This window comes from Schistocerca piceifrons, chromosome 4 (genome assembly GCF_021461385.2).
Source record: "Schistocerca piceifrons isolate TAMUIC-IGC-003096 chromosome 4, iqSchPice1.1, whole genome shotgun sequence".
NCBI classification, from domain to species: domain Eukaryota; kingdom Metazoa; phylum Arthropoda; class Insecta; order Orthoptera; family Acrididae; genus Schistocerca; species Schistocerca piceifrons.
The window spans coordinates 787,160,998-787,183,764 of NC_060141.1; the positions used below are offsets into that span (position 1 = coordinate 787,160,998).

General features: G+C 39.4%; 1 protein-coding gene across 1 annotated transcript in view; it reads right to left on the reverse strand.

Annotated features, from left to right (window-relative positions):
* LOC124796171 (atrial natriuretic peptide receptor 1-like) overlaps nt 1-22,767 on the reverse strand; it is a 316,630-nt gene that overhangs the window by 41,552 nt on the left and 252,311 nt on the right. The window contains exon 10 of the mRNA XM_047260262.1: nt 12,721-12,819. Coding sequence (XP_047116218.1) covers nt 12,721-12,819 — 99 coding nt within the window. The remainder of the gene's footprint in view (nt 1-12,720; nt 12,820-22,767) is intronic.

Consider the following 22,767-nt stretch of genomic DNA (forward strand, 5'->3'; position numbering starts at 1 on the left):
TGAAGGCTTATGGATCCCAGGGAAGCCTCTTCCAAACATAAAGAAGTTGGCATAGGAAGGAGCTACTCTGGTTCCCATTACTGTACCCTTGATCAGTTTTGTATGTATGCACATCAAAGGTAAAATAGTTGTTGGTACCAAATGAATTATCAAGTTTACTGTTACCAGTCACTGTTTATTTATCTCAACAATGCAATTCAAAGGTTTAAACATCCATCATCAGGTAGATACTCATTGGTTAGTGTGACATGTGTGTGTTGCATTACAATTTTTGGAGGAACTTATTCCACTGTTTAGTGGAGAAACAAAACACTATTTCACAACATGGTTTTGGTTTTTTTGGCAAGAACTAGATGCATATCTATCGATAGAATAAAATAACTAAAATAGAATACCTCCAGTGGTCACAGGTTCCTTTGACTGTCATAACACACCTCATGTGTACTGTCATATTTTGTAAACCAAGATGGCATCTGTAAATCTTTAGGTTCAAGGATCATATAGCAAAAGAGAAACATTATCAAAAGTACAAAGAATATACATCATAACAACCGTATTATGGAATAAGTTTTAAAGGATTTTGGAGATTTTTGCTTCGATGTGTTGAATACATATGTTGGAAGAAATATTTTGGGTGGTAAATAAATCTGATTCTGTCAAGTTTTATAACTTAAATTTTATACTTGTTTATAGAATCAGATGGCATGTTGCAAATTTTGAGTACGGTAATTATGTTGGCTGCATGGTAAAATTATACATAAATAACAACTTGGGTTTGGATTCAGATATACGGATAAAAGGCTGGAGATGGGAGGAGAGGAAGAAAAAGGGAAAGATAGAGGTGGGGGAGGGAGGGGGTTGGGGGGGGGGGGGGGGGGGAGAGAGAGAGAGAGAGAGAGAGAGAGAGAGAGAGAGTGGAAGCAGCAGTGACTGGATGAGAGCAAACTTTCCAAACCAGGGAGTTCTAATAGTATATCTGTTACATGTAATAGCTAAGTAAAGGTTGGGGTAATATGTTGGTTAATGTTTTAAAATACAGAGACGGATGTAGAATTTGTACCATTAGTTTCAGGCTTAGATGGGTACAATCTGTTCACGTGGTGGTATATGAGGTCAATCCATTGTACATTTGGGGGATGTCATGGAACCATAACTAAATATGTATGATAACTGTTAAGGTGTGTGTGTGTGTGTGTGTGTGTGTGTGTGTGTGTGTGTGTGTGTCAAATTTATTAATGTAGGGAACTGCTGAAAACAGATGATACAATTGTAAATATTGTCATTTTTGTCATTGGAGATAACTTCAGGTAATTTTGTTTGATGTTTATATATTTGGAGTGTTTCAAGGATATCAAGTGTTTTACCTTTAGTTTTTTTGTGTAGGATGATGATGTGTTTCACACAGGTGGGTGGCTGTTGCTGGTGGGTGATATTTCTTTTTTCCATTTTTTTTTATTGTGCTGCCATGTGTTCTTCGGATCTAATCTCAAACGATCTACCTGTCTGGCCTATGTAGAAGTAGTTACAGTCCAAACATTCACTCTTGTACATGCCACCTGTGTGATGAAGGATGTCTCATGTGTTGCTGTTGTGAGGTAACTTCTGACCAATCTTGTTGTATGTGGTAAAGGATGTGTTTATGCCCTTTCATTTAAAGACCTTGTCTATTTGATATGAAATGTTACCTAGCAATGGGACTAGTATGGGAGATGTTGTTTTCTTTTTGTTTTTTGTTTTGTGATTCCTTTCCCATTATTAAGTGTTTTAGGGTGTATACTATTGGGCTGTTATACCCATTTGTAATAGCTGTTTGTTTTATTATTTCAATTTCTTGTTCACACTTATCTTCAGAGAGTGGTATCTGGATAGCTCTATTGACAGTGTACCAGAATGCTGCCATTTTTTGGGCTGTGGGGTTACAGGAGAAGCTGTGGATTGTAGTATGTGTCATGATAGGCTTCTGATAAATTAAAAACTGATGTCTGTTATTCTTTATTCCAATTGTAAGGTCTAAATATTTACACTGCCATTTGCTTCGTGTTCAACTGTGAATTTTATGTTTTCATGGGAGTTGTTGAATAATTGGTTCAACTCATTGATGTTACCTACGTATCTGCAGCAGCAAGTGACATTTTTAAGGTGGTGGTGATTGGAATTCAGGATTTCTTCTTCTAAAATGTTTATAAATGTTTTGGTTAACACTCTCGAAACGTTTGAGCACATTGCCAGGCCATATGTTTGTTTGTAGAGTTTATTGTTAAACATAATCAAACAATGGAAAATCCAGGATGGAATGCAATAATATTATGAGAAGGAAAGTTGCCACTCATCAAATAATGGAGATGCTGAGTTGTAGAAAGGCACAACAAAAATACTGTCACAAATAAATAAAGCTTTCGGCAACTCACATACATGTGACTGCAGTCTCAGGCAACTGAAGCCACAATGTGAGCAGCAGCACTAGGGCATGATGGGAGTGGCGACTGGGTGGGGGTAAGGAGGAGGCTGGAGCAGGGAGGGGGAAGGATTCCACTCATAATCCAGTACCACCCAGGACTGGAGCAACTGAATTACATTCCCTGCCAGGGTTTCGACTACCCTCAGTCATCCCCTGAAAAGCAAAATGTACTGCCCTCTCTCCTTCCACAGTGGTATTCCACTGCCCACCAAACCTACTCAAGATACTTGTCCATCCTTACACAACCTCTGCTCCCAACCCCTTACCTCATGGCTCAGACCCCTGTAATAGACCTAGACATAAGACCTGTCCCAAACATCCTCCCACCACCATCTACTCCAGTTCCAGTTCAGTCACAAACATCACCTATCCCATCAATGGCAGGGCTAACCTGTGAAAGACCTTCTCCTAAAATAAGAAACACACACACACACACACACACATTTATGGCTCCTGTCTCTAGAAGTTTCCGTAACTTTAAGTCATTAGATTGTTAGGGAACTTCGAAGTGTGGAGGATCGGCAGTATGTGGAACTTCCTTGAAATATGATTTAAGGAGTAAACTGGCCCCCTTTGTGAGAGAAGAAAGCTAATGTCATCAAGATATGCAGCTTGCAAGTATCCCAATTTGTGGTACTCTGGCATGATCATTGAACTAAATACAACAGAAGAAGTGCTGTTCAGGACCTTTCCCACCATCCCATTGGCCCAGATGAGAGGATATTGCCCAGTTCGCATTTCTGAAGTGCTTGCTGTTGTTGCATGTTCTTAAGGATCAACTGGACAAGCTTACCAACTTTCAGAGGCATACCACTACTTGTTACAAAAAAAGGAACAAAGACATATTAATTTTATTTTCCCCAGTGATAACCACACTTTGAGAATTATGTTACCATAAAAATATCAGTGATAATCCTTTTCTCTTTATGTTATTTTATTTGATGTAATGCTGAGCAAAATAAGGTAAAAAAAATGTAAGTAAATTTTTTCTTGTCTTATGATGTCACTTAAAGGAAGGAGAGATTTTTTTTCCTACAGATTATATAACTACCAAATCTGACAGACTGATTGACACACAAAAAATAGGTAATTTATATTCAAAAGGTTAGCAAGAATATTTTTGTGCCATCACAATGTTAAAAATAAGAGAACTTCCCAACTTTGAAGTGCCATAAAATGGAAACAGAGACAAATAAAATGCTGAACTTTGAAATGCTTAGTTAACTCTGTAAGGAGAACAAATAAACTAAGTTTCATTTAAACCTAATAGCCAGTTGAGAAAATGCTTATTGAATGACCCAGTAAACTTTCAATGTATGTTAAAAGACAAACCACGGTACACATATATAGGGGTGTTCAATAAATAATGCAACACAGTTCCTTCTGCAGCCAATTTTGTTGGAATAAATGCAGAATTTGTTGTGTGACAGTGTGGAATATTCCTGCTTCAGCCCCTATGGTTTATGAAGTTCCAACAGGTGGTGGTACTACTGTCTCTAGAAGTTTCCGTAACTTTATGTCATTAGATTGTTAGGGACGTGCATTCTAAGGAGAGAGCTGTCACTGAGCTTCTATTGGTAGCAAACCACATTGTCACAGATATTCACAGGCTCTTGCAGTATGTCTGCAGAGACCTGGCATGGAACAAAAGCATGATGAGCTGTTGGGTGACACATCTGTCATCATCGCAACAAGGTTGCACAAACCTGTCCAGTAATCCGTGTGCCAGCTGGCCACACACAGCTGTAAGTCCTGCAGTGTTGGAACATGTGGACACTCATTTGAGGTGATAACAATCAAATACCTCACTGCACAACTTGGTGTGTCTGTTGGTAGTGCTGACACACTTATCCACGTGTTGAGAGTACTCAAAGGTGTAAACCCATTGGGTTCCTTTACGCGTAACAGAAGACCATAAAGAGCAATGAAGGACCATCTGTGTGGAATTTCTTTTGTATCACAAGACCGATCTTGACAATTTTTTGTCAAACATCACCACACACAGGCAATGAAATGTGTTCATCAGTTCGAACCGGAAACAAAACAGCAATCCATGGAGTGGAACCACACCACCTCTCCTCTGAAGAAAACATTCAAAGGTGTACCCTCAGCAGTAAAGTCATGGTGACTCTGGAGGGATTATTCTGCTTCAGGTCGTCCTCATGGTATAACAATCAAATAAGAAGTACATTATGTTATGCTCAGGAAACTGAAAAAATGACTTTAGCATGTTTGTCACCACAAAAATGCAAACAAACTTCTCCTCCTCCTTGACAGTGTAGTGCCTCACACAAGCCTGTGCGCCTGAGAGTAGCTCACTGAAATTCGTTGGGCTGTTCTTCCTCATCCACCATACAGCCTGGATCTCATACATTCTGGCTTCCATTTGTTTGACCCAATGAAGGATGTACTCTGCTGGAAGCAGTATGTGGATGAAGGAGGGAGGCTATTGACATAGCAAGATGTTGGCTCTGATGGACCAGCACAGTGATACCGCAGGGACATACAGGCCCTCCCAGTAAGGTGGTGTGGTGAGGCTGTTGCATTGAACAGAAATTATGTTGAAAAATAAGGTTATGTTGGCAGTGGAATGGGGAATAGCATGGTGTATTGGAATCCTGAATAAAACCAACCTGATTTCAGAAAGAAATGTGTTCTATTACTTATTGAACACCTTTTGTGTAACTGATTACATGGTCAGGAATCTTTCAGACTATGGCCTCTGAAATTGGCATAAACTGGACTTGGTAGCAGTGCAAGAGACAAGTTAGCTAGGTGAGGGTACTCACTAAGTAGATGGAAGTGTCCTTGGGGCATTGATTATCACACATTTCATGGTTAAAATGCTATTTTGCATTACACTGAGCAACAGTAGATGGTTCTTGATAAATTTTTACACCTCTAGACATAGACACAAGCGTGAATAAAATAACAAGTGCCCCTCTGAGACATCCCAGTTTGATGGCATCCAACCACCAAAAGGAAACCTGTGAAGTTTTCTAGGCACCTACGGGCAGGCAACTAGCATCAGAGGCACGTCAAATGGTTGCCTGCCTGCAGGCACCTTGAACTACTTTGCAGGTTTTGTTTGTAAAGGTTAAAATTCTTAATAAATGTGGGAGGGTGCCACCGAGGGTATTACTGATCTGTGAGGGTCTTAGCGAGGTCCTTTCCCACTGTATTCATGCACGGGTCAATGCCACATCTGTACATGGTCATGCCACAGGAAGGCATGAAACAGGAGGGCTCAAAGAGCATAAGCATTCTTGACTGCTTCGGATCAAGTTCAGACTTAATTGAATGGTTCTGAACAGAACCTAGTTGTCCACCTGTACACCAGAGCAAAAATGCAGTTGCATTGCACTCCAAAGTGGTAAGCTCATGTTCAGTGGATTTGCTGGCCCATGATGTTGTTAGAGAAAGACTGAAGCGACTTGGAGGTGTCAGCAGTGTTAAAACTTGTCAAGAACATTGTCCTATTATTCATTGCACTGTGAAGTGTCATTTTGAACCATGAAATGTGTGAGAATCAACACCTCAAGGCAAGGGGTCACTTCATTAATGCCCTTCATGCCAGCTCATAAGGTCATTTTGTGTTGTTTCTGAGTGTCAGTGTGTCAGAAATGTTTTCCTCATCCGCCCATAAGTAAAACAGGGAGATTTGAAAGCTAGGTGTCAGAGGTCTGACGTCCATCGCAGAGGTGTCAAAAGAAGGGGTGAAATGTGGATAAGAGGGGGTGCAACAATCTTCCCACTGTGTGTTAGGTTCACTGTCATAGTGGGCAGTATCATGGTGCACCCCCCCCCCCCCCCCCTCCTGCCCACTCATCCTCATGTTTGTCACTGAGCCAGAGGCTGATGTTGCAGAGTGCCACACTTTTTCATCATTACAGAGGAAGGTTGTAGGCACCTTTGACCTAAATTTCAAACTTAATGCACCACAATTAAAGACAATTACAGGGTATCAAAAAAGTGATCTTTTAATTCTGTTCTGCAGTGTAGAAATACCAAAACTTTATTGGAAAAGCAGGAAAAGTATAATTCTACATACCAACTATAGGAAGGCACAGTCTGCATGATGAAACAAATGGAAATGGTCACAGGATGGTCAACTTAGCCATCACAGAGAACCCAAGAGTTAGTTTGACAGTATTTAAATACAGAGAATACATAAGGAAACCATCATATGGGAAATGATTTGTTGGAACAAGTTAGGTGGAGGGCCTCAACAAGAATTCACAACAATTTTCCAATTAATCAAAAATTGGAAACTTGGATTTCAGAGCTCTACCTTTTTCATTAGAGGTAAGAATGGCAACTTGATTAATGCCAGAAAAATTTAGAAAGATGGAAAGAATACTTCACAGACGTCATTAATCATCTAGAACCAGGTGAGAGGCTACATGCAGACACCATGGAGGAAAGGAAAGATGGTAAAAAAATGGAAGTGACTGAAGAAGATGTGAATATTGCAGTCAAAAGACTCCTCAGGGGAGGAGTAACAGGAGAATTAATCATAGAGGGAGGTGAGAACTTGCAGCAAAAGGTATATAAACTGACCTAGCTGCTGTTTCAGAAGAATGAGACATTGCCAAAAGAATGGAAATTCTGTATAATATATTCAACATACAATAAGGGAAGCAAAACAGAATGTGGTAACTATAGAGGTATCAGCTTGCTGGATGTAACTTACAAGGTACTACTTGTCTTCATATTCAGAAAATTAGAGCTATTCATAGAGAACAACATACATGAATACAAAGCTGGATTACAACCAAATATTAACATATCACATTCTCACTCTTAAGAAAATTGTCTTAAAAATACAGTGAATGTGCTACAGATATCTACTGCCCATTTGTTGATTTTCACTACTGCCCATTTGTTGATTTTCATGGGTACAACAGCATCCACAGGAATAGCCAATGAAATGTACTGTGTGACTTCAGAATCCCTGAGAAGCTCTAAGAATGGTGTAAACATATATGGATAGGTCAAGAGTGGAAGAACATTTCCAAGAGGTCACATCAGAAACATTCAAGAGTGAGACAGGTCTCAGACAAGCAAATGCTCTCGTGTTCTGTACAATGTCATCTGAGAGAAAGTAGTAAGGGAATGCAGGCAACAGGAGTGGGCTGAAGTACACATGGGTGGTAATTTTAATTGTTTTGCATATGCAGATGATATAGTACTGCTGAATGAATCATAAAATGAGTTGAAAGAAATGTGTCAGATAATTGACCATTATGCACAGAAGGTTTGGCTAAAGGTGAACCAAGAACAAATTTGGTTCATGTAGTTAGGGAGAACACAAGTGCAGGAGGAATTTTTTGAGGTTGATGGCATGAAATTCAAGAGAATTCACCCTTTCAAATACTTGTGCTCTTGCTTTACGTAGAAATGAACGTCAAGGAAAGAATAACAGTGGGAATGAAATTCACATATTGCCTCAGGGAAACACTCAGCTCAAAATCAATATCAGTGAATACTATATGAGAATCTATAAAACAGTGGTATTCCCAACAGTCATGTACCATTCATCCAGCAGTCATATACCATTCAGAAGTGTGGAGCAAGGCTAAATGAGAAAAGGAAAAACTATTAACATTTGGATGGAGAGTAATGATGATATGACATGAGTGCATGAATCCTGCTGTATGACACATTTTGCATCACCTTGTTAAACTCCAACATCCTTGCTGTTTAGTGTTGCCCTCAGATGGTAAACGGTTCAACTATTAACGGCAGGCGATGCAGACTGCTGTATACAACATTATTCCACTTGATTCTACAAAATGTGCCATACATCATTATTTGTGCACACACTTCACACTGGGATCTTATATAAAGGAGAATGGAGGAGGAGGAACAACAAGGAACTCTATCTCTTGATGCAACAACCAACAGTCTTACAGAAGTTGAAGAGCAAAAGAATCATTTGGGCAGGCCATGTAGCCTGTATGCCAGAAGAAAGACAGGTGAAGAAGGCACCAAACACCAGATGCCTCATAGGACGACAAAGGCAGCACTGGATGGATGACCTGGTGAAGGACATGGCAGCCCTTGGGACTGAAGGCAGCCGGCCGCGGTGGTCTCGCGGTTAAGGCGCTCAATCCAGAACCGCGTGACTGCTACGGTCGCAGGTTCGAATCCTGCCTCGGGCATGGATGTATGTGATGTCCTTAGGTTAGTTAGGTTTACGTAGTTCTAAGTTATAGGGGACTGATGACCACAGATGTTAAGTCCCATAGTGCTCAGAGCCATTTGAACCATTTGACTGAAGGCACCTGGAGGAACTGAGCACAAAACAGGAAGAAATGGAGGCAGTTCATGGAAGCAGGGTGTGGTATGCAAGACCAATGATTGCTGGATATGTATGCGTATATGTATGCTATAAAATCAGAACATCAATGTAAATATTATTCTCGCATAATGAAATATTAAGTGGTATAATCTCCTATGTATCAGTCTTCTGTTGTCAGTGAATTAATTTGACAGTACCGCTCCAGTTTTCCCCGTAACATTTCTTAGTAAAACAAACTTTAGTAAGATTAGTGATGCTTCTTCAAACAGAAATGTGCTCAGCTCTTCTATATTGTAGTCTGCAGGAGACAATGTCCAGTTGCCTGAGAGGACTGATTAAAGGAGAATCAGATGGAATTTTGGGACCTTATTTTGCAATTCTACTTCAGAGTTATTCTTCTATTTCAGTGCACTTCTTGCAGCATTTCTGGCAGTCTTCAAACTTGTATAAAAACTAATTTTGTTTCACATTTCTTAAGCATTATTTCACAATTCTCAAATAATGCCCAGATACTTCACACTCTTAAAAGTAATAAAAAAACGTTCACAGAGAACTAAGCAGATTTAATGATAAGAGAGTTTCATATTATTATTATTATTATTATTTCTTTCCTTTCTCAGACGTTATGTCTGGTTAAAAATGGAAAGTGACGCGGACCTTGATCAAGTGTGACTTCCTTTTAACTGTATGGTGTATGTTACATTGCATTTAGGAACTTTAGGGTAATTGAACATGTATCAATAATTACAGATTTCTGTAGTTGTATATATACGTTTGGATGTAACTGTATTGCGTTGATGTACTGGTGGATATTGTGTGGTACGACTCCTGTAGTTGATAGTATAATTGGTATAATGTCAACTTTATCCTGTGCCACATGTCCTTGACTTCCTCAGCCAGTTGGATGTATTTTTCAATTTTTTCTCCTGTTTTCTTCTGTATATTTGTTGTATTGGGTATGGATATTTCGATTAGCTGTGTTAATTTCTTCTTTTTATTGGTGAGTATGATGCCTGGTTTGTTATGTGGTGGTGTTTTATCTGTTATAATGGTTCTGTTCCAGTATAATTTGTATTTATCATTCTCCAGTACATTTTGTGGTGCATACTTGCATGTGGGAACTTGTTTTATTAGTTTATGTTGTATGGGAAGTTGTTGATGTATTATTTTTGCTACATTGTCATGTCTTCTGGGGTATTCTGTATTTGCTAGTATTGTACATCTGCTTGTAATGAGATCTACTGTTTCTATTTGTTGTTTGCAAAAGTCTGCATTTATCTGTTGTGGTACTGGGATCTTTAATAATATGCTTGCTGTAATATCTGGTGTTTATTGTTTGATCCTGCATTGCAATCATGAATCCTTTCGTCTCACTGTATATATTTCCTTTTCTTAGCCGTGTGTTGGATGTGTCTTGATCGATGTGTGGCTGTGTTAGATGATACGGGTGCTTACCATGTAGAGTTTTCTTTTTCCAATTTACTTTCTTCGTATCTGTTGATGTTTCTGTTGCTGAATGTATTCTGTAATTGTGGCATTGTGATCGTGTAAGTGTATTGAGTGCTTCTAGGTCTGTGTTATTCCATTTCACTACTCCAAATGAGTAGGTCAATATTGGTATAGCATAAGTATTTATAGCTTTTGTCTTGTTTCTTGCTGTCAATTCTGTTTTCAGTATTTTTGTTAGTCTTTGTCTATACTTTTCTTTTAGTTCTTTCTTTAGTTATTATTATTATTAAAAATTGTGCTAATTTCTTTGCAACTGGCTTCTAATACTCTTACAATTTTTTTTTGTTTTGGATACCAGTTTGTTTTGGATACCAGTAATTTCTAGACTGGCTTATTTTCATCAAAGGGTCATAACAATCCAAGAATGAGTCTTCACCAGTATTGATGGTTCCAAAACGCATCTCCTCTATTAGCAAAGATATGAAGCAGCAATTTTGTTTCTGTTCCCTCTGTCTTTAGCTCAGAGCCCAATAAACATGGTATCCATTGGGTACTAATGTGGTTTGCATGGAGATAATTACAATAATGGCAGTTACACTGGTGACTTAAATAACATAAATGTTTATGTGTGTCATTCGTGTGTCAGTCCTACATGACAGTACAGCATGTTTTGAGGTTCTTTTTTTGGAACATAGTAAAATTATGTGCTGCATTCCATATGGAAGCTTGCTGTGCTTGATACAATTACAGCTTGTGAATTTATATCAGCCATACGATACTTATGTCACAGCAGGACACAGTGCAAGAATCTTTGGCAATTTTTGCCCTGGAATAGTTTATCTGTTCTACATTAGGACATGAAATTATTATTGTGCCACCACTGCCTCTGTCTTCTGGTCTCATTATTTTTCGTAATTGTTGTCAGATTTGTGGTCACAATTATATATTCTCCAACTGATGATTTACATTTAAAAGTGACAACATAGTTCATTTAAACCGGTAATGTAACCCCTTCTTTCAAAGAAAAATTATATGTACTGTGACTACAGCTTAACTATTGTAGCGTCAAATAAACATTTAACTTATATTATATTCGCACTCCTTTATGACAGTTATGTCAGAATATAGGACTTAAATTACAGGTGAGGCCAAAACCTCAAGATCATCTTGATTAACAATTACAAGTCTTTCTTTCTGTTCTTTGAACCTACTAAATAATGCAGTATAGGGCAGTGTTTTTTCACTGATCAATTGGTTATGGATGCCATAAAGTTTTAACAAAACTGGGCTTAGACCTTTATCTTCATTATGTGTTAGGTCAGAGATGGAAAAGAATGTACCTCTTACTGAGTGATACAAGTTAATCAATCACCTATTTTTTAGATATACATCTCACTCAACATGAAAGGATGATGACTCAGTTTTTCAGACAGATAGACATGGGGATCTAACAGAAGCATGGCAGCATGTTTGTGGTCCTATAATTTCATGCAAGTGTGTGCAGCGATGTGTGCCTACAACAACTTGTGCCTACTAGATACAAATGCAAGAGCACTGTGTTAGAAATAATCAAATGAGACAGGACATTTTTTAAAATATTGGCCTCATGTTTGCGAAGAGGGTCTCATGCCTTGTCCTGCGATCATAATTCAGGATCCATTAAATTGTGTTAGGCAAGTTCTGGCAAGGCTATGGCTGATCATCAGTCCTCCCCTCAGTTTTAGGTGTATATTCATATGTCATAAAACATGGTTCATATTTTTCCTTGTATTAAGTTGAAAAATTTCTTGTACTAAGCTGAAAAATCCTATGTCACTGTAAAATGATCCTTGAATGAACAATTACTAATATTATCATTCATTGGATAGAAATTTGCTGCTACCGCACACGTAGCTTGCAAATGTGAGTGTTAGATATACAGTTGATATCTAAAGGACTACAACAAAGATACCTACAATTTTCTACATTTACGTAAACAAATATAAAATGGCATGCACCATTTCAGAATTTCCAAAATTTATCAGATGTTTGGAAAAATCTACACCCCATTATGTTTTGTAATTATCTATTTTCCCTTTAATATTTACAGAAATGCATCATGTATAATACTTTTGGCAGCAAATACTCTAAATCCTAAACCTGTCTAGCACTATGGACTGTTAAGACAAATCATATACCGCTTTTCTTAAATTAAAATACTGATCTCACAGAAAAGGATCATACACACAGAAAAACTGAAAATGACTTCTTTTCAGTTTCACTTATTAACATCCAGTGCATCAAAAGTCTCCTGTAATGTCTGTGTCTTTCACAGAATGTTTGTAACTAGTGTTGACAAAATATGTACATCATTAATAGTAGCATTATAGCATTGGACAGTTCACAATAGGTCTTAGATGTTATCATTCCACTTCTTGTGCCTAGATGGCTATTTTACTACTTATATATAACATTTTTACTTTAATATAGGTGTGATCTAATATTTCAGAAAGCTACAAATTAAACTCACGTTCTCCACCTGATTCCATCCTAGAGGCTGTATTTACTGTGTCACCAAAGAGACAGTAATGTGGCATTTTCTGACCCACTACACCTGCGCACACTGGTCCTTTAAAATGATATAGAAGTTTATTAGTACAGAAAACAGCACAGTATAATTTGACTAAAAAGATGAGTACTATAGTTGAGCATATATAGACATCTTAAACAAATAGGTGTAATAAAGTTCCTACAGTTCAGATAGAACTATCCACAACTAATCTGCCTGCAGCTTGCCAACCAGTAAACATGGTAAATAAATGGGTGAAATTATGAGAAAGGACTGCTGGTGAATACTTACCTTCAGGAGAAATTTTAGTGCTGCTGATAGATACATCGAAAAATAAATACACTATCCTAGCTTTCGGAACTAATAGTTACTTCCTGAGAGAGAAAAAAGAGGGGGTGGGGTGGGAGTTGAAGGACTGGGGAAGGCTAAAAAGAAAGGTCAGGTGCTTCAGACCCCAGGGTAAGATGGATCCACCCGTTGTGTAGATGAGGGCAGACAAAAGCAGTGTGTTTATGTTTAAAATTTGTCAAAATGACATTGTGAACATCTGCTGAAGAAAACAGGAGACACATTGCAAACTGAAACTAAGTGAAAAGCTTTAGTTAAGGAAATATCAGCCTGTAGTTATGATGTGAAAAGAATAAAAACTGATCGCTGCCGATTTTTTACAGTAGTGGCTCAGTTATCAAAGACATTGAGACCAAGAGTAATTGTACTTATCCTTCTCAACTGTGCAGTTGAACCAATTAGTGGTGGACGTTGAGATTTTACTGTTTGACTGAATTAGTGAAATGAGCTCTAGTCATACAGAAGGTAATATAGGTGGTATTGTGTCATCAGGGAAAAAATTAAATTTGATTTATAATTTCATGATTAAATCACAATCTAGATCATGTATTTTTACTGCCACAACTAGTCTTAATCAAATTAGCCCAATAGCTATCACCAGCATCAGCAGAATGGTGACCCACAGATTTGGACTGGACTGTGTCTTCCTTTGTCTGGATCTATTCAGTGGTCTGCTGGCATTATCCTCATGGTCTGATCATTTGCCACATACTCATAGTCATTGTGGCATTCAAATTAAATTGCTACTGAATCATTGTGACCGGTGGTCAGGTCTTCATTTCTTTTATATTGGAAGCCTCTACATCAATCTATTCTTCAGAAATACCACACAGCTTCATGCTACGGATGTGGATACCATCTCTTTTTTCTCTCTCCTTGCTGTATTATCTTCAATTTTGTAGGTGATATTTGACAAGCAATATAGGCTTTTATACAGGCCAAAATACCATTATAATAACTCTGTCCGAACAGACCAGCCGCCGTGTCGTCCTCAGTCTACAGGTGTCGCTGGATGCAGATATGGAGGGGCATGCAGTAAGCACACTGCTCTCCCAACCGTATGTCATTTACGAGACTAGAGCCACTACTTCTCAATCAAGTAGCTCCTCAGTTTGCCCCACAAGGGCTGAGTGCAACCCACTTGCCAACAGTGCTCGGCAAACTAGAGTGTCATCCATCCAAGTTCTATCCCAGCCCGACAGCACTTAACTTCGGTGATCTGACAGGAACCGGTGTTACCACAGCGGCGAAGCCATTGGTACTTATTCCACTTATTCCTGAAAAAGTTACATTTGTCTAAGTGGCACTTTACCCGTGTCACGTAACATAGTAAATAGGGTGCTAAGGTTTCCACAGGCAATCCTGATACGTACTTCATGACAATTGAGTCATCGATATAGTTCGTGCAAGCATGGATAGACATGATTAACTGCATCAGATATCTTTGGAAGATGGGTGGAGTGGAAGAGATTCCAAAAGGAAAGCACTTTTTTTGTATAAGCTGAAGGGAGTGTTGATAAATATGATGCTTTGCAACTCCTCATCTGTTGGGGTCTGCAAACGCATGTCAGCAAGGTCTGCTTTAGAAAAATATTCTCCTCTGACAAGGTTTGTGAGCAGGTTTTCCAGACATGGTATGGGGTAGGCTTCCTCTTGTGCATGGGCATTGATCATTGATTTAATGTCTACGTGGAGCTGGAGGGAGCCATTGGGTTTTTGACCATTACCAAGGGTGTGGCCCAAGTGCTGGTTTTAACATGTTCAGTCACTCCAGTGTCTTGGAGGGCAATAGAGTTCTTGCACAATGGTTATTTGTAAGGAGACTGGAATAGGTAGTGCCTGGTAAAAATGTCTCACTGCGTCTGGACACAAGGAGACGTGTGCGGCAATTGGTGGCAAACCACTGGGCAGTTTCTAAAATAGATGCATGGGGGCACAAAGGTCATAGGGTTCCTGGAATGGAACAGTGCCACAATAACTTCGTATTCACATTAGAATTAATGTCACAGATTATTTTCAATCCACACCTTCCAAAAATTGCTTGATAGAGAAGGCCAGAACCCTGTCAGGTACAATGAAACCAAACAATGAGAAGGCATTCAGAATGGAAATGTTTCCAGATAAGTGACTGCTGACAGCAAACAGTGTTATCAGCCATTTGACCTTTCTGTAGGCAGTGATGATGCTGTATTGACACTGGAGGAGAACAGAACTGTCACCATACTCTCTCAACATATGGCAGGGCAGGAACAAGTCTGGAGCATGTAGACAGTCATACATTTGGAGCTTCACCAAGGAAACGGTTGCTCCCATGTCCACCTGGAAATGGACACCTTTGTTTGCAACGGTCTGGACCCCACTAGACATGTCAATGCAGTGTGAAGGACTGTTCAAAAGCCATTGACACACCTGAAAGTGACAAAACATGATGCCACCATCTGGGAAGTGGTTTAAGAATAATACATCTATCTGGAGTCCATTTGAAGTGTCGTCTGAACTGCTGCTACTTGTGGTCAAGCCATGAGGCACTGATTCGCTTCCTGTATGATTTTGAAACTGTGCATTTTTCAAAATATCATCCAAGAATTGTCCAGCTCAAGGGTTGTCATGCATAGTTCCAGGTTTGGAGTCAATCACACCTCCAAGTCTCCAATCAAAGAGTCTGCATATGAGGTTTTGCATGCTGAGTTTGCGCGGGTGAAATTGGCATTGGTGACTCTATCCTTAGAGACTGGTTACTTGGGAGTGATATGGCTGACCGGTTTGCTTGTGATATTGATTAAATTCTAGCTGTGATGCAACCACATGGAACTGTTGTGAACAATAATTTGGAAGCAACATGCACATTCCTCTAATGTTAGTGTGACTGGATTGAAGAGGGGAGACAACTTATTTGCTAAGATAATTGTATACAAGTTTCTGGGGAAGCCCTAGGAAGAAAGGGCAACTGTTGAGGAGCATCGTCCATGACATTAGATGTCAGCTGCTGTAAGTATATGTCTCAGTCCTCTTTGGCATTGTTAAAAGGCAGAAGCACAGGTGGGTGGCTCTCTGCCTGGGAAGTGACTACTGCGTGTATTAGGTGGGTAGCCCGAATCTGTAGTTGATGCTTCAAAAGGTGAATTCTTGATGGACAACTCATTTTGCTGCTGGTGGTTTTGCTGTTGTAGAAACTACTATTAGAACTGTTGTTGCAACTACTTCTGCAGTTCCAAGAGTTGCAGGACCTTTGTGTCCATGGAATTCTGCTAACCTTTTATCTTGTCAACAGTTATTGTGGCTGAAATCTGACTGAGACCCCAGCCTGTAGTTGTTATCATAAAGATCTCTGACTGTGGATGAAGACAACAAAAAAGTGTGTACAAGTGGAGCCGGCGTGAGAAACTAACAAGATCAGTGAGTAAGCCAAACAGAGTAGCAAAGTGGATGCACAAGAACAGCAGTATTTTATGGATAGCAATAAGAGCATGAGGAAAATACATCACTGAAAGCTGTGCCATGGTGCAGCAGAACTTATAGTCCTGCCATGAGCAGTCACTGTTGCAAGAGAGGTGCCACATTGTGGCAAGACAAGGCCATTGATATGGCACAAGTAGCAGCTCCACCTAGTAGAAATAGTAGAGTTCCACACTCTGGTGGACCTTAAACTCACTGGGATGAGGTACCTGATGGAGGACTCTGGATCTATTGGAATGAGAAGTACATCTAATCTCAGCATTGTAGGGTTGAAACTGAAACATAATATCCACTATTTCCTCAGGCTCTTGATCATGGATTAGAAACAAACTATATGAAACAAGTAGTGGCATGTTTTGGTGTAGTGAATGTGAACATCAAGAAGGGGAATATCATATCTCAAATTTTTCTCTTCTGTGTCAGTGTAAAGCAAGAGCATATTTACCATCTTATTAAAACATTTATGATGCCATTTGTCTGTAGGTGGTAGGCATTTGACACTGTGTGGTTAATACTGCATCACGAAATTACTTGAAACACATATCTTGACTGAAACAATCAGTGATGATTTCACACATTTCCCCATCCTTCAAGCTCCCTAAGACATCAGCCACAATCTAGTGAAATGGAGAAACTTCAGGAGGAACTGGTGCTACTAATTGTCCAGGGTGCAAATAAGTCATATGCTTCCCTCATTGGCATTCTATACAGTCACAGATAGTAGAGACATGGCCTAAGGCAGCTGTTTTCATTCTATCAAGGCTCTTTACACATCCCAGATGACTAATTTCAGGACATCATGAAAATACTTAAATATAGTGGCTGAAAATGAGCTAGGTTGATGAAGAACCATTTATACCCAGTTGGGTCATAATTTTCTTTTATACAATGTTCAATTTATTAATGTGAAATCTCCTGTGATAGCTTCTTCCTCCTCAAAAGTCATTGTGGTCTTCAGTAATGCCAGATCCCCACGTAGCTTGGATGCAATGTTTGCTAGAGCAGCCACGACTCTAGTGCTGCAATTTTCCTCCAACCAATTTGGTAAAAGATAGTCAGCATCCCTGTGTTCGCATCCATTTTTGTGTGCTATTATTACTCATATTCCTGAAAATTTAATATCTAAAAATTGTTATTTAGTCACGTCATCCAAAATAAAAAATTGTGGATGCATCAGTGTATGGTTCATCTCAGCATTCTCATCAAAAAGTACCAGGTCCTGAGATCATGTCAACACCTTCTGAAGGATACAGAAAGATCTTTCTTGTGCCTTGCATCTCCTGCAGCAATGTCCGGTCGTAGGAGCACATTCCAAGTAAACTCTACACATCTGAGGAATTACATAACCTTTTATGGCTCTTACATTTTTCTGAATCAGGACTCTACGCTTCTGTTACCTAGGTGTCCAGTATTTTTATTTCCTGGTTGACAAAGAGGTACTTTTTCAGATTCAGATGAACACCTCCAAAAGGGGTGGTGGGAGCGATGCACAAATATAATGGCATAATTTTTAACTCATAGAAGCCATCAAAAATTATGAAAGGAGTCTCTTCTCAGTTAGCCTCATCAGCCTAGATGTGTTTGTAGCAAGTCAATCTCTTCAGGTAGTCCTAGGTGTCATCAGTTTGTGGCAGTTGGTATATATAAGTTTTGGCGATTTTAATGCCCATGCAGGAGAGCTGTTTAAGAGGTGGCCAGTTGTAGCGCAGAGAGATATCCTTTTGCTGTTCAAAAATGGTTCAAATGGCTCTGACCACTATGGGACTTAAACTTCTGAGGTCATCAGTCGCCTAGAACTTAGAACTACTTAAACCTAACTAACCTAAGGACATCACACACATCCATGCCCGAGGCAGGATTTGAACCTGCAACCGTAGCGGTTGCATGGCTCCAGACTGAAGCACCTATAACCGCTCGGCCACACCAGCTGGCTCATCCACTTTGACCACAGGTTGAAAGGGGGTGATAATCTCCAATGATGATACAGCATTTCACATTGGGTCAGCTGGTCGCTGTTGTCTGCACTCAGGGTGAAGATGGCCAGTACTAACCAACACTGTTCCTTGTTCAAGCTGTGATCTACTGGCAGCTGGATATAGATTCCTCTGGTGGGTGGCCAGTAATGGTAGCAAAGCATAATTCTCCACTGATGGCACTGAGCTGTGTTTCTTGAGCTCATTCAGCTTTTCAAATGTCCATACCTTCAGGGTAGGTTGCAGCTGTACATAGCAGTTAGTGACCCGGAGATCTCCTAGTCCACTTTGCTGATGCATAGATTTCTTTTGTGGAGATAAATACTTTTTCACACTAGAGTAGAACTTTACAGTTTAACTGTTGAGTAGGGCTCAGGTTACTGATGACAGTGGGGTCAGTGTGTCTTCAACAGTAGATAATCATCCAGATAGTTCATATGAGGACTTGTTGGAGTAGCTTTGCCCATCTAGCTCCAGTCTTCCAAACTCTACGATTGCTTGTAATGCTTGTGGGAAGTTCCAAGAATAACATAATGGCTGCATTCTGAAAAAAAAAGCCATGTTCTGTCATTGTTAGTTATTCTCACAATGCAGGTCCTTGTTTGCTGGATATGTTTTCCATTTGCAACAGTTAGCACACCTGCTCTTCAATCTTGGAACATTACCTTCTTCAGCTGATGACAATAAGCACCCAATAAACACAAAATGACACCTCAAAAGGGATAGTGCTTTGACAGGCTAGACATTGTTGATGACATCAGTGTGATATCCTGACATTGTGGTAACTGTCATTATGGAGAATTTTTATTTGCAGTGGCCTTATCTCCATAGGTAGTCAACCTTGATAAGTGATCCTAATGTAGGTGGCGGGGCAAGCAGCTGGAACATCTTTGTGGCAATATGGAACAACTATAGTGCATCGGAGAGAGAACTATGGCTGGAAATGGTGATAGGCTTCATTTCACAGTTCTGTTGTCTTCTGCATTTGCCTCGTGTGCATACATTGTTCTGTTGTTTATGCCCTGGATATCTGCAATGGGAACACACCAGCATATTTTATAATATTTGCTTTGTGGATGTGTCATATTAATTATCTATAAAAATCTGAGTTTTCAAAAAAAGAAAAGAAAAAAAAAAGTCTCCCATTCTCTTAATCAAAAAAGCAATTAACTGTCAAAGTAATGAAATCCCACAGATAATCTAATAGTGCCCACTGTGACCAGAGAGTATGTTGGCCCCAGAGATACTATATCTACAAAAGCCTTGTTTCCATAACAGTGAACACAATCCTAGGCAGTCCATCAGTACCAATGGCCCACTCGTGTAACTAATGCCACATTCACCTGGAGTTGTCCCATGAAACTACTGACACCTGGAATATTATAAACACCTAAAACTCTATGGTCATAACTGTCATTCACAGTGTACAGCATCTCTATGACTGTTTTAGGCAATGAGGGGATGCTAAAACCCCATGTCTGTTTAAGATTCTTTTAATTTTACTTGAGGTTGCTCCACAGAATGGGAGGAACATTGTGTGATGATCTTGTGTTGATTGACTGGATTTGGATTTGCAATCTCTAGAGAGAGCTGTCATGTTTATTTAGGCACCAAAATGATCTTGTCTAGTATTTTTTTAGCTTTATGTTTCAAAGTCTTCAACAGAGCTCTCTTTAGGGAAATATGGTGGAAACTGTGCCTGAGATATGGATCCATGTGTGTGTTGGTTTATGATACACTGATTAGCTAAGCCAAACAAGTAGCATCCACTAAACTAGAACATCTAAGAAGAGTAGCTTTCCTTTCTTCCCAATTTCCATAATATGCTTTATATTGGGTTGTATGCTGCTCAGAACTGCTGCAAAATTTCCTTGCTGGTAAGTCCAAATCAAAAAGGTGTCCTTTACATAGTAAGTAGTCAGGATGTGCAAAGACGAGCTGAGTTTAAGGCATGTTCTTCAAAAATTTGCATGAAAAACTTGGCACCAGCCAGTGACCAACCATGAACCCATGGCTTTTGCATCAGTCATTTCATAACACACTGCCTGACAAAAAAAAGTGAAGCAGCAGAAGACATGGTCAGATGTCAATAAACTTCTTGCACATACACACCCAGCAGGCATGTAAGTGATTAGAACTGCAGTTATACATGACAATGGAAAGGAATGCAAATAATGTTATTGCTGTTTTTGTTGTTTTCAGACCTGGCAAGATATATAAACAGCATGAGAAGCATCAGATGTTGAGTGATCACTGTGAAAAATGTGGAGATTCTGTACACTTGTGTGAGGCAAGTCATCAGCACCTGAGGGAGTGTGAAAAGGGCCTCATGGTGTTTCTTGTTTAAACAGATTGTCAAATCATGCAGTATCCAGTCTTGTGGGGAAAAGGCATTGCCTGTAGCCTTATGTTGGACTGTGTGGAAAAGTGAGGGCATAGTCATCATCAAGATTTCAGTTGACCACATCTGACCAGCACAAGGAAGAAACACCAGGTTCACCAAATGCAGTGTAACCCCTTCACATCTGCACTTGCCATCTGAGGACATGTAATGGACTCCCTGCTAAATTTTGTGTTATGCCACACTATTGACTGGAACTAGTAGCAACTGGATTAGGGATTTACTGCCTCATATATAGGGTGCCATTAACACTACAAGCAGGAGCAGGAAACATGTATAGCTGGTGAATGGTGTCAAGCTTATTTCAGCAGTGAATTGCAGTTCTGCACTTCCCTGGATGAACACTCTCAGTGTGTGTTGCAGTGACCTCAGGAGAGGTCCTATTGTTCCAATGTTCTGGAGAGAGATAGTGGTGTTACTTCTGGCAACATTGCCTTGGGACCCATTAGGTATGACTGAAGATCATGACTTTCAGTGATTGAAGGAATTCTGACGGCATAACCATACATCACAGATATCATGCATCATTGTGTTTTTCTCTCTTGCACTAGTATTGTGGTGTCACTTTTCAACAGGACAATGCTTTTTCACACATCGCTCATCTCTCTGAACTGCCCTCATGATACTGAGGCCGGTATGATCCACAGATCTGTCCATGGTAGAACACACACGTGTCTAACTCCATTCCAGTGCCAGTACCCATTACATCAAGGACCAATTACAACAGTTGTTGGCCAGCTTGCATCTGAAGAGGATATAACTGCTTAATGACACTCTTCCCAACTGCATTTAGGCCAGATGGGGTAAAGCATCATACTGATAAGTGTGCTCATTCTGCCAAGTGTGCTCATTCTGCCAAGTTCGATGTAAATTTGACCAGATATTGTAATCCTTGCTACTTGTCACTAAACAAAAAGTTATGGTCAATGTGTGGCAGAACAATCTGATGGTATCAGGAGAGAAGTGGTGTTCAGCAAGAGCAGATTAAATTCAGTTGGTGGTAGCTCATTTATTATTGTTATAAGTAGTTCATCTTGTTGTGAAATTGAAGTAAAGTAGTTTCTGTGAATCAGTACTGATAGAGGTTGTGATCAACAACTGAAATAAATTGATACTTGGTTCCTTTTACTGACCTCTGACTCAGATGATACTTGCTGAAAGGCTCAAAGAAATTTTGAATCTTATTTCAAATAAGAACGCTATTCATACAGTTACAGTGGGTGGTGGATTCCACCTGCCCTTCATATGTTGGCAAAAATAAATGTTTCAAGTTGGTGGTAACCATAAAACATCTTTCAAAAGTGTTCTAAATGCTTTCTCTGAAAATTGTTTTGAGCAATTATGTCATGAGTCCACACAAATCATAAAAGGTAGCGATAGCGTACTAGACCTCTTAGCATCAGCAAATAGAGAGCATTGTGATGGATACAGGAATCAGTGACCACAAAGTTGTTACCATAACTAAAAAATCCACCAAAATAAATTGAACATGTACCCTTTTAAAAAGGCAGGTAAAAATGCACATCATCTTCCTAAGTCAGTTCCCATTTCTTCTAAACTATATAAGCATCAACCAGATATGTTTTAAATTAAGAAGAATATAGATTACAAAAATTGAGGGTTTTATACTAAGAAAATTGATAGGAGGCAGAAAAATCCTCCATAGTACACAAAAAAGTCAGGCCATTGTTGCACAAGCAATGAAAAAATACATGCCACTTTTAAAAGAACCAAAATCTTGACAGTGGCAGTGATTTACAGATTCTTGAAAATCAGTATGGCCTTCAATGAAAGATGCTTTTGTTTCCATAAAAAAAAAATACTCTTTAG